Source organism: Macaca mulatta, chromosome 14, assembly GCF_049350105.2.
Source record: "Macaca mulatta isolate MMU2019108-1 chromosome 14, T2T-MMU8v2.0, whole genome shotgun sequence".
Classification (NCBI taxonomy): Eukaryota; Metazoa; Chordata; class Mammalia; order Primates; family Cercopithecidae; genus Macaca; species Macaca mulatta.
In genome coordinates, this window is record NC_133419.1 from 16,210,859 (window position 1) to 16,226,778 (window position 15,920).

General features: G+C 48.0%; 1 protein-coding gene across 1 annotated transcript; it reads right to left on the minus strand.

Annotated features, from left to right (window-relative positions):
• Positions 1-1,090: 1,090 nt before the first annotated feature.
• Positions 1,091-12,884, minus strand: LRRC55 (leucine rich repeat containing 55). Its single transcript, XM_001103585.5, has 3 exons — positions 12,503-12,884; positions 10,096-11,629; positions 1,091-5,525 (listed from the first exon to the last, which is right to left on the minus strand). The coding sequence occupies exons 2-3, from the start codon at positions 10,883-10,885 to the stop codon at positions 5,290-5,292; spliced, it is 1,026 nt and encodes a 341-aa protein (XP_001103585.3). The 5' UTR covers positions 10,886-11,629; positions 12,503-12,884; the 3' UTR covers positions 1,091-5,289.
• Positions 12,885-15,920: the final 3,036 nt, after the last annotated feature.

The window sequence follows — 15,920 nt, forward strand, 5'->3', positions numbered from 1 at the left end:
CATCATCAGTTGCTTGGCACTATGAACAGCATTGAATGAGATATGCAAGATCTGGTCTTCCGTGAGATGTCTGCTATTTCAGGAGCCTTATTTTTGATCTTGCACTTGTTCAGCATAGTCTCCATTAAATACTTAATTTGAAGAGAAGGGTTTTGCCTCCCTCTAATCTACTCTAGAATACACTGATTACAGTTGAAGATGTTCTCTGTTTAGCTGAGTGTTCTGAGTCAGTATCCGTGTTCCATTTAGAGGCTGTGAGTGCAGTATTTGTTTGTACCCTGCGGCAATTGGAGTGGGAGGAATAGAGGGAGGTTAACATCCCTATTGCTGGAAGGAACTACTTTCTGCTCAGAGCCACTTCCTGCTTGGATTGACTTCCTTACAGCCACTTCCTACTTAGAATACTAAGATAAAAACAGCTGCCATTGTACCTACAGAAGTACACTTTCCTTCTTTTCCTGTCCCTGTTCTCAAGGTACACTGCCAAGGCATCTCACTTCTGATGGTGTATAGGCAACACTTGCAAAACCCAGGAGGTTTAGAATCCTTTCCCTTCTTTATTAAGCTATGAGAAAAGAGGCTGAACTTATACCAGCGATGGCCTCATCCAGCCCCCACACCATGCATTTAGATGCCTGATTTACCTGCATGCCTGAGTTAATGTCTTTTTGTCCATGCCATCTCCCTATCACACACCCTTCAGTGATGCTAACTAGGCAGGCACACCCACTTGCCTTGGCATGTTTTATGGACGACCCAAGCTGCAAACATCAACATGTATAAGACATATGCTCTCTTCTTTGTGTAATTTCAGGCACCAAAATATGCCTACACAGAGGGGTATGTGCATACAGACACACGCGTATTCTTTTTTTGCCTGGTAGAAATATACTTCTGTGATGTTCCTTCGGCTCCCACACATGCCCCTCCATGGCTGGCACATCTCCTAATTATTCCCATCCACTCCCTCCCATAGACCTTTTGTGTGTATATTTTGGCACACATTCTCTTCGTTCCGCCTAGTTCCTTTCTCTCTTTCTTTCTCTACCTCCCTCCCTCTCCCTCTCCCTCTTCACAGCTCTTAGGAAAATTTGTTAAACTATACACTCTTTATTATTAATGTACATTTATGAAAAATTCTTCACAGTTACAAAAGTGCATGGTTATAAAATCATCTCCATACAAAGATTGACATCTTCCCTCTAACCCCACCCCTCCCCAGCCCTCCCACCCCCAGACATTAGCACATTACAGGACAGTGCTTAGAAAAACTGAGAGCTCTGTGGATCCAGCTCTCCGCCCAGTGCTGTGACAAACACAATAGTGATTTACAAAGGACCTTGTGACGCCCTCACTTCCCTTTTGCCTCTTCCTGGGGTGGGGAAGAGCAGACAATTTTCTCTGGCTTTAGGAAGATGTCCTTTTGAGGAATGGATCAAGATATATCTTTTTACTCTTCTACTGCTGGAAAGGATGTCAGCACAGACACCTGTAGGGGAAAATGGAAGCTGCAGGTCTTCCCCCATGGTTGAAGACAAACACCTCTCTTAATCTGTTCAAATTTCATACATGTCCCTCCTTGAAAGGAGCCATGAACCTCTATAGCAACTCTGGAGACCTATTTCTGCAAAGTTCCCTGGGAATTCCTCTAGGAATGGAGAAAGAGAGATGAGGGTTTGTCTAAGAGTGACCAGAGATAACTGGCCCAAAGTGGTATGATTGAGATATGAGGGCTCTTCTAAAAAGGAATTTTCTTGGCCCAAATCTTGACCAAGCTGAATGTTGATATCCTCTGGCCCAGCATGGAGGAAGCTTCTGCAATAAGGGCAAGTCTCTGAGGGGCAGGAGAGAGCAGAGGGAAGCAGGGAGAAGTCAGGTTCTCATTGGGATGCCTCTGCCACAGATTTTTCTCCTTCTTTATTTTTTGAGTATCCAGTCCTGCCCTAAACCTGGTGGGATTCCATCTTAATCTATCAAACAATGTAATATTAGTTTGGTGCAAAAGTAATTGCGGTTTTTGCTATCACTTTTAATGGCAAAAACCGTAATTACTTTTGCACCAACCTAAATATGCCTATTTAGGCATGTTTACTTATGCATATTTAGCAGTATGTCAGAGAACTGAACCCAAATTCCAGAGAGATCTGTCCCACGTCAGCAGACAGCCAACATACAAGGAACCTCACAGACAGACATGCAGATGCAGAGATACCCCATTACACACACGTTAACCAGTTTGGACAATCTGAACGAAGCCTGTGGTCACCAGGGATGTGGGAGCAATTCCAATCAGGATTGCTAGATTATCTCTAGAAGCTTGCTTCTGATAGCTTGGACAAGATGATGGCAGTCGGGGAGAAGCAGGGAATTCCTTGGCAGTAGGGAGGTTGAATACTTTCCTCATTGTGCTCTAATAAACTGAGGAACCTCTAGCAGCAGGAGAAACATCTCTCCTTTAAAAGCCATGTGTCCTGCTCAGAAGGGTTTGGCTTTGATGGAGACCAAATTGTCCCACTAGAAAGGACATTGATGTCAAGGGGGCATTTGGTGTCTTTTCTGGTTCTAGTCCTATGCAAAAAAGCATGTGTCTTAAAATATATTAACTATATTTTGGCAAACAATAGTTCCTAGGAGGTTATTATAGTATTATGGTATCCCTCTATGGGAAACTTTTCTGTTTTGTCAGGATTAAAGTTTCTAAAAGTTCCTCTCCAAGTATTTAGGTTGCCGGCCTGGCTTGTAGAGAACAGCTCGAGTTCACCATCCTTGGTCATCACAGAAGGAGAGAGCAGGGCACAGTTCTGCTTCGGATGTCACAGGGCCAGGGATTTGTCCCAGATGTTGTAAGCAAGATTCAGGGGACACGGGTTCAAGTACTTCAGGTCTAGCAGTTTCTGAAGACTCTTTCACTTGACTAGCTCAGGGAAGCACGAGTGAGGGATACCTCCCTGGAAGATGATATATTAGCCTCCTTCATTCGTTTCAGGCTTTCCAGGAGGATAGGATGGTGGAATACTGCTGGGGCTTGGGACAAGGTAGGTGGAAAGCCCCTGTTTTAATTCTCCTCCTGGCCAGACTTCTCAGCATGTTGGACCGTGCCTTCATGTTCTTCTCCTAAACTGCAGGGGTTCTCACCTGTAGCTTTCTTGCTCTCTTATTATCTCTTGCAACACACACAGCAGGGCTTGAGTAGGAGTGGTTAACACAACTTCCTCTCTTGATTCCCGAAGATCTTACTTTTCACATGACTGCCACCATGGTCACCCCTGCTGATGTTTTATCTACACATTGTGAAGCAGGAGTCTCCTATTCAGATGTTACCTGTGTAGTTTCTGTTTCAGAGCCTGCAATTTGCCCTACCGTGAGCATAGTTCAATCCGTACAGCAGATGGGTTTGACTACCTTCTATTTAGCTGATCCACTAGCACATTCATGGATGCTGAATTCCAGGGCCCCACTACCCAGCCCTCTGAGGCATTCTCTTCCCCAAGCACTTGGGAAAGCACTGGAAAGAGAACCGTGTTCGGGTTGAGTCCCAACCTTGTCACATAGACAAGTCATGCCCAACCTTGAGACTTTTTTTCTCCATCTGTAAAACAGGATTACCAATGTTTGATTTACCCCCTGCACAGGGTTGTGAAAAGTCAAGGAGAATGATGCAAAAATACTCATGAACTATCCAGTGCTGAACAAATAGAGGGCAGATAATAATGACACTGACGAAACTGACGAGGAAGACAACGATGATAATTGTGCTTTGCTCGTAAAGTTACTTGATTTTTGACTGACTGATTAGATGCAGTTTCCCTGAATGGAGCTGCCTACCACTTTCCTCCTAGGGCTTATCCAGACAGCCTTGGGTAAGTCACTCAACTCTCTAAGATTAATTCATCGGTCAAATGGGGATAATAAAAAACCACCAGGCAGTGTTGCTGTGACAATTGGATGAAGTGAGTCAATAGATATAAAAGTGCCCGGAGGAGTGCCTGGACCTTATGAGGAACTTTGTCAGCTCTAGTTGAATTTGAATTTATATAACTCTAGAGGAAGTGGTGATGTTCCAAAACTTAGATGGGGCAGTAGAAAGAGCACGGACTTTATCGTGCTCATAGTGGCATATGACTTCAGCCTCTCTGAGCCTTAATTGCCTCATCCGTAAAATGGGAACAACAGCGTTCACCTCAAAAGATTTGTGTGTGTGTTAAAGGGAATGGTTTGTGGAGAGAGCTTTTCACAGTGCCTGACACTGCCAAGGGCTTAGTATTTAACAGCTCTCTCACCCTTATGCTTAACGTGGGTAAGTTGCTTAGAAGAAAACGCAAAGCCTCATATGGTCGTAACTGTGCTGCCTTTGTCCCCTTTTAGCTCTGGGTGCTGCCAGGTTACGGGTCTGTGGCCCACCGTGCACTTTCCTGGTGAGACCCTGTGGCATGAGCACTGTGGCAAGAACAGTCACACGATTAGGGTCCCAAGGTGCCAGGACTGTTGCTCCCCCAGTTGCTGGGCCTCCTGCCTCTCTCCTCTGAAGCCAAGCTTGAGTGAGAGGCAGGTGAAAGGGCGGTGTCCATCCTCAGCCTGCTGCCTGGGACCTCACCAACTGGTGACAATTGGTCATATGGGGGCAGTCACTGGGAGGTGGTCTCACCTGGTAGCTGCTGGTGGAGGGAGGCCAGGGGCTGGTATGGAGGTGTTCTTACTCCCTGGAGGCAGCGGCTGGCATTGCTGAGAGCTGACAGTTTTAGTGTCAGGAGGTGGGGGTAGGTTTGAGTTCTGTGCCGCACCCCCTCTATACAAGTAAGTGACCAGGAACTGTTCACTCTTCTCAACACAGCGCACTATGCATATTCTGGCCTCTGCCATTTGCAGACACCCTTCTTTGCCTACCTGACGAAGTAGATATTTCCTGATGACCCAGTTCACAAATCACACTAATCTTATAATTCTCATGGACATTGCTAGACACAGATGACGGCTCCTCCTCTGGGCCTCCATAATGGCGTGCTCAGAGTCCTGACATATAGTCTTAAAGGGAATAGTTTTGGATCTCTCTCCTTGACCAGAGGGAAGTGCCTTGAGGGCAAGGACTGAGTCAATTCATCGGACGTTCCCAGTTCCTAGGGCACCGCCTGGCCCAAAGCAGATGCTCATACAAAGTGAGTGTCTCCTCCTTGCTTGAACCATGACTGAGGCAGCCAGGTCACCATGGAACCAGAGTGGGCAGTCAGGGAGGGCGTCTGGTGGCCAGTGGTTGTGGCGGTCAGCAGCATGGAGGGATGAGAGGCAGGCATGTCAGATCTCTTCCTCTTCACTGGCCTTACTCCAGCGGTGGCAGCAGTTGGCGGTGATGCCCAGGAGGAAGTTGGTGGCCACAGAGGCGATGGAGACCACGAAGCCCACGAATGCAATGAATAGGTAATCGTCCAGAGTCAGGGTCAGGTGGCAGGCCTTGAAGCTCTCCTCAGTGAGTGAGAAGAGCGGGGCGCCCTCGACTTCAGGGGGGCCCCGGCACTCAGCCAGCTGAGAATCTGTAACACAGAAGTCAGGGAGGGTGAGGTACCCGGGGAGGGAGAGGGGATTGGAGAGCCCCCCAACAACCGCTCACTGGAAAAAGTAAGAAAGACATTCATTGCATTCATTGAGGTTCTTCCATGTGCCAAGAATTCTACTTATCTCCTTTTGTTCCCTCAACAACACTCAAGGCAAGGATTTTTATGCCTGTTTCTATAGATGTGGAAAGTACTGTTTAAAAGTTTAGCAATTTGCTGAAAGTCATCTGGCTGTGACCAGTGGTAGATCTGGGGACACCATCATCTCTCACAACAACCTCCCAACTGGTTTCTGGGCGTCAGAAAGTGTCTGTCCTCAGCCTGCAGCCTGGGACCTCACCAGAAGCTGACAAACCATTTTAATACAGTCAGCTGGGTGGTTATTTCGAACCTGATATCCTGCCATGCCTTCTCTACTTAAACCCTTCCCTGGATTCCTGTCTTTGAATGGAGCAAAAACCAAGGTGCTCCCTGTGGGCTCCAGTGACTCCTTCCTATCTCTTCCACTCTGTTCCTTATTTACTCTGCTCCAGCTACACACACCTCCTGGTCATCCTTCCATAACCCCAGAGTATCCCCTCTTGAGGCAGGGAAGGGATGCTTTTGCATTTGTCCCTTTGGGAGGGAGCTTCTCCCCTCTATCTCTGCACAGCTCAGCTCCCCACTTCCTTTGGGACTTGACTCAATGCCACATTATTAGTGAGGCCTTTCCTTAAGACTCTGAATAAAATAGCACCCCACTTCACCTCCCCCTGGGCTCCCTATCTTACCTGCTCTTCTCTGTTTTTCTATGTAGTGTTGATCACTGCCTGAAAGTTTATTGGTTTATTTTCTGTCTTCTCCCATTTCAATATAAGCCACTCCCATGGTATCTTTAGCATCAGAACAGTGTCCTGTCAATAGTAAGTGCTTGATGAATCTTTACAACATGAATATAAGACTCTGTCCAACTCCAAATCATTGGGCCTTTCCACTACTTATGTGGCTTTTCTGGATACACAGAGTATAGGTTAAGAGTATGGGTTCCGGAGCTATTGGCCTAGTTTCAAATCCCCTCTTCACCCCTTGTTAGTTGCATGATTACGGGTAAGTTATTTAATCTCTCTGTGTCTTGACTTCTTCATCTGTCAAATGAGGATAATAACAGTATCTACTTTTTAGGGTTGTAGTGAGGATTCAGTGAGTTAACATATATGAATTATACATTACATATTATTGTAATATATGTAATATATATAAAATATATTTCAATTATATGAATTATTGTATTGGTTGTTTTCCCTAGACAGGTCATTGGGGGTCATATTCTGCACTCAGCCTTCTGTAGGAGGGGCTGCTTTTTCTGGTGGGGTTATTGTTATCTTCAGCATTGATGGTCTCATCTCATCCTTCTGGGGTTGCTTTTATGAGTAAATGATGGCTGTCAATGGTCTTATCTCACTCTGCCTGGGAAGTAAAGGTAGTGTGCAGGTGACACTCTTGCCATGCAGCATTAGGCACCAGCTTTTGAGCAGCCAATCATTCCTTTGTTTAGTGGATAAATATTAATCAAGCTCTTACCTTGGGTAAGTCTTCTTCTTTTTTTGTTTTTTGTTTTTGTTTTTTGGTCTTTCTGGCTCTCATGCTCTGCCTCTATAATAAGAGGCCTCTATAAAAAGGGGATAATCCAGCCAGGCACAGTGGCTCACGCCTGTAATCCTAGCATTTTGGGAGACCAAGGCGGGTGGATCACGAGGTCAAGAGATTCAGACCATTCTGGCCAACGTGGTGAAACCCCATTTCTACTAAAAATACAAAAATTAGCTGGGTGTGGTGGTGCACACCTGTAGTCCCAGCTACTTGGGAGGCTGAGGCAGGAGAATTGCTTGAACCTGGGAGGTGGAGGTTGCAGTGAGCTGAGATCGCACCACTGCACTTCAGCCTGGGTGACAGAGTGAGACTCGGTCTCAAAAAAAAAAAAAAAAAAAAAAAAAAAAAAAAAAAAAAAAAAAGACGATAAGCCAATCTAAATTTTCTGAGAGTCAATATGAAGACATTTCCTAAATTATGTGTTGTATAAATGCTACGTATTCATTCTGCAGTTTTTGAGGGCAAGGAATCAAATGATGGATTTGGATTGATCCTTTTAAGAATTGAATCAGCAGCAATATCCTTGGAAATGGGGAGTCAGGTTTGGAAGGAGAACACGAACCTTCCCCAAATCCCAGGTTGAGTAATCCCTGTAGGCTGTGAACACAGGATCCATGTCCTGCCCAGGCCAGGATCCTGTCTGGGGTTGACTCGCATGAGCTCTCCTCTGGAAACCCGAAGATGCTGAACTCTAAAGTCTGTTATGTAGGTGAAGTGGGTAGTAGTGGTGAGACAGTGAGATGGCGAATGTGGCAACACTCATATGGACCAGCCAGAGGAGCCCCTGACAGCTGTTGGTGGGACCACACAGGATGCAGGATGGGAACATAGAGGCTGACAAAACCCCCTGGTATGTCAAGGCACCAGTCTTAAAGTCATGCTGTATCCCAGGGGCTTGCTTATTATGGCCCTCTTTGTTCAGTTTTTCCAAAATCCATGGGTAACAGTGGAGTTCCATGAAGAAAAAGGGAGTAAAGAGAAGAGCATCCCTAGTTCTGCCTCCACTGGCAAGGTTTTGTCCTTAAGGAGAAGCACCCTGGTGCATGTGACCTGGTGTAAAGTGTGTTCTGTGGAGGAACAGGGAACCTGGCTTTCCAGCTGGGCCTGCTTGCTTCCTCATCATGGGCCTGTGGACAGCCCCTGTCCCCCTCTGGAGCTCAGGTTCCTCACCTGTACTGACGTATGTGTGAGCCTACACTGATGAAATCTTGGACCCCTCTCCTGCTTGCTGGGAGTCTGAGCTTCTGCAGAGCAGCAGGGACCTCAGAGATCACAGAAAAGGAGTCCCTGGGTGTGATGGAAGCTTAGTGCTTCGGGTGCCCTTTCTGTTATTAGTGCACAGGAGAGAGAGGGGAGGCGCGGCCTCTGCCGAGGTTGAGCAAGCGAGGAGATTGCTCCAGACAGCCTCCCCCTCCTGCCCTCCACCAGCGCGCCATCCCAGTCCCCAGCTATTTTGGTGCCAGAGAATTTCCTCCTACAGTTCTGTGGAAACACTGGAATCGTGACCCACAGCCCTCCCCAAACTATTTTGGTCTTGGGCTCCCCACTCAGTCCTCCTCTCCCTTTTACCGCATTCAGCATTGCTTCTTCTCAACATGTGCTGAGCTCACGTTCTGGGAAAGCCCCTGGGGTAGGGCCTTCAGCTACTACTTCTGAGTGCTTGTGCCAAGCCTTGGTATTGTCACACAGGAGAGCTGGTGGCTAGGGCCGCGGCTGAACATTACCTGCCTCTGGGTCAGGCTCAGATGCCTCTGGGTTGGGACGCCCATCAAACCTGTGTGATTCGGGCTCCTTCAGGCCCCAGTCTACCCTCCAGTTGGGATTCGCTGGTTGAGTTGCTGCATCTCACTCTTCCTCTCAGCTCCCTACCTTGTGCCCAAAGTTTACACTGCTCAGGGCCTTGAGTTTGAGGAAGGCCAGGTTCTTGTAGCTGAGGTCCAGGTCATGGAGTTGCATGAGGTCCTGGAACTCTACTGCAGCCCTTTGGCCAGTCCAGGACTCAGGTTCTGACTCTTCTGGCAGGTCAGAACCTGACTTGTCAGGATCTAGTCAGGGAGATTGCCAGGACTCAAACCCTGGCTTCAACGCTTAGCAGCTGTGTAACTTCCAACAAGCTACTGAACCTCTCTGTGCCTCCTCCTACAGAGGAGGAACCTCAGCTTCCTCCTCTGTAGAGCGGCAACCTCATTAGTGTTCTTCTGGGGATAGGAAGAGATAGGTAAAGCTGCTTAAGAAAGGGCCTGGTAAATAGCAAGTACTAAGGTTCAAGTTCCTCCTGGAACATGTTGGCTGTCACACAGCTTAAGCTGTGGTGGCTCTGTTGAGATTGTGTTAGCCATTACTATTTATACGAGAGTTTCCAACACTTGGAATGCTAAGAAAGCAGTGTGGTAGACTAGAACAGGGCTTAGAAGTCAAATAAATCTAGGTTTTATTCATGGTCCTGCGACTTTCTAGTTTTTTAATTTTTTTTCTTCATGGCCGTGCCACTTTCTAAGTGCGTGATTCCTGTCAAGCCTTTTTATTGTTCTAAATCTCAGCTTCTTCACCTGGAAAATGGGTATAATCAAAATGGGGGTCTCATGAGATAATGGAGGCCAAGATCTTAGGTCATGGTGAAAGCTCAAGAAGAACCACCAACGATGTGCTATTCTCACTTGTCTACTATCCGTCTGCCTCATTAGGTCATGAGCCCCACAGTGGTGAGGGACATCTGTTTCATGAATCAATGGGCATTGCATGCATTGGAAGGATTCTATAAACAACCTGTTGGCAGAGCTGGTGTACAAAGAGGCAAGCCCACACTAGAAAACACAGTAGGTGCTTTCCGGCTCGAAGTCCCTCCCTTTTCTTTGGAGCCTTTGCTTCCATTGAGGCAAGCCCTCCCCCTGTTGGCTGCCCCGTCCTACCCCTCCATTACCTGCTGTACAGCGCTGGATCCGGTTTCGCAGCCACTTCAGAAGGGGCTCCATGGTGCAGCCGCACACCCAGGGATTGCCGCCGATCTGCAAGGTCACCAGCCCTGGTAGGCCCTCAAGAGCCTCCAGGCTGAGGGAGGCCAGGCCCCCATAGCTGAGGTCCAGGTCTCGGAGCTGCACGAGGCCCTGGAAGGCCTGGGGGTGCACCCTCCGCAGCCAGGGGTTGTGGCTCAGGTCGATGTGGACCAGCCCATGGGCCTCCTGGAACATGTCAGCTGGCACGTGGCTGAAGTTGTTGTAGCTCAGATCCAAGTGTGCCAAGCGCTTGGCATGGAGGAAGAGGCCCCGGGGCAGTTCCATTAAGGAGTTGTTGCGCAAATCCAGCACCCGGAGCTCCATGTAGCATGTGAGGTAGCCAGGCGGCACCGCTGTGATGCGGTTGTGGGCCAGGCTGAGGTTCTGGGTGTCCATTGGCAGGTCTGGGGGCACGGAGAATAGCCGCTGGCTGCTGCAGTCCACCACCTGGTTATGGCATGTGCAAAGGACTGGGCAGCTTGTGCCAGCGTCCGAGTGCATCAACCCGGCTGCCAAGAGGAGGGAGACCAACAGCATTGCCGCTTGGGGTGGCCCGGGCCAGGGAAGCTGGGCCCAAGTGTCACCCATCTTAGGCAGCTGGCAACAGCAGTGCTGGAGGGAGCCCATGAGGACTGTGTCCATGGAATGGAGAGTCTGTGACACAGGAAGGCAGCTACATCTGGGGCCAGAGTCTGTGAAGGTGGAGCTTCTGAGCATGTGGTATCATGGCTAGAGACTTTCCCAGGAGCCTCTGAGCACCAGAGGGCTTCCTGAGATCCACGGGAGGTCCCCTTCCGGAGCCTAGGGGGCGAGACACCCAGTTGAGGTCTCCCAGGGTCTGGAATGATGATCAAAACCTGAGAAAGGGAGGGGACAAGGATGGGGCTGGGTCAGCTGCCAGCAGGTCCTGGAAGAGTTCCTGCAGATCTTTTGTGTCTCTCTCACCCATGCCTGCTGGATGTTTCCTCTTGGTGCTGTGTCTGGGAGGGAGGGGCTGAAGGAGATCAAAGGTGCCCTTTAAAGATCCTTGGCACTTCTTCTGAGAAAACTTAAGTCCTGTCCCACGTCTGGGACTGATTAGGAAGCCAGGGTTGCACCTGGGTCTCCAGTGTTGAAGGTCTCAGTGGCCATTTGTCCTGGTGGCCTGGTGGGCTTGAGTCCAAGGGGGTCCCAGCGTGGGTGTTTTGGGAAGAGGACCCGGGAGGAAGTGAGTCTCCATGGGTCTCCTAAAAGTCTGAGAGTCCTCAGCCTCAGTGGCTGCTGGAATCCCCAGGGAACCTCTTTTTTTTCCAAAGAGAGGAGGACTCCAGGTGATGCCCACTGTCTGGGCCTCCGGGGCCAGAAGAAGCCATGAGTCCCGAAGGTGCAGGCTGAGGGTCAGCTGGCAGAGCTCTGGCAACTTCTCCAAGCCAGCGCGTTCCTCAGCACAGCTCTGTATTCAGCAGGTGGAGGCCGAATTCCCTGTCAACAAGAAAAACACTCAGGCAGAGAAATCCTGTGCCCTCGACACCCCCTTGTCCCTTCACCTAGGACCCTTGTCTTATCTCTGTCTCTTCCTTTCCTCCCTTCTTTGCTTCCCCCAACCACAAAGTTCTCTGCTTACCGTCTCTCAGGTGTGGACCATGGTACCTTCAGACCCCAGGCTCACGTTGCTGTAACCCACGAGCCCTCCCTGACCCAACCTGCAGCCATCCTCCTCTCGGTTCCCGTCTTGGGTAAGATGCATTTTCTTCTTCTTCTCATCACCCCATCCCCGTCAGTACCAAACACTCCACCCTTGAACAACTCCCTAAGAAAAACAGGCATCCACACTCTGGGGGTTTGCACACTCCTTTCAAACACTCTAAGCGCTTCTCTCTCTCTCTCACACACACACACACTCACTCACACACCATTCTGTGACTCCCCCATGTTTTGCCCTGCCCCATGCTCACGCCTCACGGTTTTCGCTCCAGCTTCCTTCTGCACAGGCGATCCTGCAGACCTCTCCCCATTCGACCTCCAGCATCTTTCGCCTGCCAGCCCACACCCCTCATCCCAGCATCCCTTTTCACACACTGCACTCTCCTGCTCGCCGCCCGCAGCAGAGGGACCGAGAGTGATGCCACGCCCAGAGCCTCAGCCCTCGCGCCCCGCGCCCTCTCGCTTCTCCCTTGCCCACCTGCTGTCCTCAGTCCTCCCCTCACCCTAGGCCTGGCGGTGCCTATTTTCCTACCGCTTCAAGCCTCAATCCCGCCCACCGGGAAATCACCCCAGCTACCCTTCATGCAGACTCATTTTTTCTGAGCCCCAGGTCTCCCTCTGCACTCCCACAGGCCCCAGGAGCCTACTCACTCCGTTCCAAGGACACAGCCATCAATCTGCAGCAGACGCGGGTCTCCCTCCCTCCTCCTGGAATCCCCACTCGCTCCTTGCTTGCTTCGGAACAGATTGCCTCCCCGGCTCTTCCCCTCCCCCGGCCTTTCCTCCTCCTTGTCTCCTGGATCCCAGGCCAGCATCTTCTGTGATTTCCCGTCCTGCGGTCCCCCTGCCCCTTCTTTCACCCAAAAGGAAAATCACAGAGAAAGGATTCTCAGAAGAAAGTTCACAGAATCTGAATGCTTCTTTCTGAAACTCAGCTGGTGCCCAGGCTGCTGGGGTATAAGGCTTCCGGCAGAGCCAGGTCTTCCCCCTCCCTTCCCCCTTCCCGCCCTCTCTCTCTCCCTCCCTCCATCCCTCCCCCTCTTCTCTCCCTTTTTCACTCCCCTTTTTTCCTCGAGGGCCAGGTACTGACGTTTCACTGTCTCTTAGCAACTGCCTCCACATTTCTGAGCAACAGGAGAACTGGCTGTGGACCCCACCACGAAGAGAGAGGAGGGAAGGAAGCACCGGGCAGAATTCACAGCTGCCCACAGAATCCTGGGGATAGAGCGAGGAGAAGAAGGGGAGACAAGGGTGGGCAACTGGACAGGGGCAGAGAAAGAGGAGCAGGCAGGGCCCAGTGGGAGATGTTGTAGTAGGGGCAAGGTGTGGACCTGGAATCTGAGACAGAGGAGGGACAGCTTAAGGGCATCAGATCCAGAAGAAAAAACTAAGAGGGCTTGCAATGAATGGAGAAAGGGACTTGATGGGGGATGGGAGAAGTGAAGAATGGGGGCATTGAAAACATGAATAGGAATGGAAACAAAAAGGAGCTGTGAATATGACAAGTTTGCTCACTTGATGGGATATATCTTTGTAGTCACCATATAATATCTACTTACCTGGGTTGGAATGTATTTTGGGCTCCAGGTACCAGGTGATTGGCTCAGGGCTTGTTAGGGACCATTATTGCAGGAGAGACCTTTTATATGTTCCCTGATTTTCCCTAAGTCCTGACCCCATGGGCTTTCTGGGGCTAGGAGGCTTGGCTGGAGTGGACCGATTTCCCCTTGGCTTGGGATATGAGAACTTTTGGGATCCAAAAGGCCAACTTCTTAGCCAGGTGGGGGCACCTGGGGCTCTATAGACACTTGGATCTGTCAAGGGGAAAGGAAGCTTGTGATCCTTTCTTCTTTCTCCAGGCCCAGGGGATTCTGTCTGTTGTCTTGTTCTCATCCTTCCAAGCTTCCTTGGAGTGACTTCAGATGAGGATGAAATTTGTGCAATATCTGTTTTCTTGCTGACCCATTGAACAAGTCTCTAGCTGTCCTGCATTTTAAAAATTGTCTTGACCAGTTGGTTTGCTCAAAGAGCTGGCTTATTTCTTTGCTTAATAAATATTTATTGAGCATTCACTGTATGCTGGGTACTTGGCCAGACGGTGGGTAACAAGATGAACATAGACTCCTCCCTCATGGAGCTGCTTCATTTGGTTGACCTGGGGCCTCTCGTGTTTAAGTAACAGCTTAGGTCTTTGGAGGAACCAAAATGGAGTAATAGGAAACAACGAGTGTGAAGTTATACAGATTCTGATCATTTATAAAGTTCTTAAAATCATGGCCGTTGTCTTCTCTAACATGATTCTTTTTCCTATACGCTTGTAGAAAATCAGCTCCCTTCTGTGTTCTCTCAGATGTTCATTTTGAATCTTTCATGTTCTACAGTCTCTGGCACAGAGTAACATGGCAGCCACTCCTTAAATATTTATATATTGAGTTGACTAAGGTAAATGAGATTTCTCTCCCTGCTTAAAAAAGGAAATGTTTGTTTCATCTCATTTATGAGTTTAGAAGTAAAATATTAATCTTAACCCAGAAAACACAACACAATGAAACAAGTAATCCATTCTTTTTTTTTTTTTTTTTTTGAGACGGAGTCTCGCTCTGTCGCCCAGGCTGGAGTACAGTGGCCAGATCTCGGCTCACTGCAAGCTCTGCCTCCTGGGTTCACGCCATTCTCCTGCCTCAGCCTCCCGAGTAGCTGGGACTACAGGCGCCGCCACCTCACCCGGCTAGTTTTTTTTTGTATTTTTTAGTAGAGACGGGGTTTCACCGTGTTAGCCAGGATGGTCTCGATCTCCTGACCTCGTGATCCGCCCGTCTCGGCCTCCCAAAGTGCTGGGATTACAGGCTTGAGCCACCGCACCCGGCCACAAGTAATCCATTCTAACTGAGGACTGTTGGCCTCCGGAAAGCAAAGCTAGCGTCCTATGTTATTAACATTAACTGAAAAATGGTAGAAAACATAATTATCTGAATGGAGGCAAAAAAGCTATCCAGCATAATTCAAAATTTAGTGTTGACTAAAGGTAACTTCTGAAGATTTTCTTCCTTTACGTGATACGAAGTTTATATTTAAAATTAGAATTAATAATATAACTAAAGGAAAATATTAGTGACTGTGTTCCTTAGAAAATAGGATCTAGATAAGAATGCCTCATCACTGTTTGAAACTTCAGTTTCTGACCTATGAAGTAGGGATAATGACGCCTAAGTCACAGGGTTGTTAGATATATGAGCCATTATAAATAAAGCACTTAGAACACTATACAGTGAACAGTACAAATGGCTCTGTCAAATGAACAGATAAAACAAAGTAAAACAAACAAATAGCAGAGTATAAAATCTCTGAAACAGTTATGGAGAAAGAAAAACAAATTGCTCAGAAAGTAAAAAGTTAAGAAAGGAGAATATTACATTTGCAGATGGTTTGAATGTATTCTTGTGCAAATGAGTTGCAAAACCTTCAGAAACCCGTAATTCAAGAACATTATCATTGCATATATCTTCTGTAGAAGTGAGGTTCAATGAGACAGAAATATTTTATATGACTTTATACTTTTAATCATTTGATGAATCATTATGGGATTCTGTGAATCCCAAATTGGTGTCCCAAGGTACACTGTGTGCCATGAGGTTCTTAAATAAGTTTGAGAAACACTGAGTTAAATAAAATGAAACTAGTTTATTTATTGTAAGATTTCTCAGAGGCTATAATGTGTAAATGGTTAGGGCCAGTCTGCAAGTGACAGCATTGGGGAATGAGGAATATATAATATCCAGCATTTCCTAAACTTACTTGGGATCTGTAATTTTCTTTTATCTTCTGCTCTCCCTCCCCTACTGCCTTTCCCTCTCCCCTTCCTCTCCTATTCTCACCTCTTTTACCTCCTCTTCCTTCTTTTTGTCAGAACTGTTAATATTGGGAATAGTTTTTGATGAGCATGGTTTGGGAAATATGAAGCTAAAATTTATTATAGACTATTCCTTGCTTAAGTATCTTTAGTAATAGCAGTTAGCTTCCATAGAAGTCATTTTATTTTTTTTTTACACAAAGAAATGTGTATCACTTT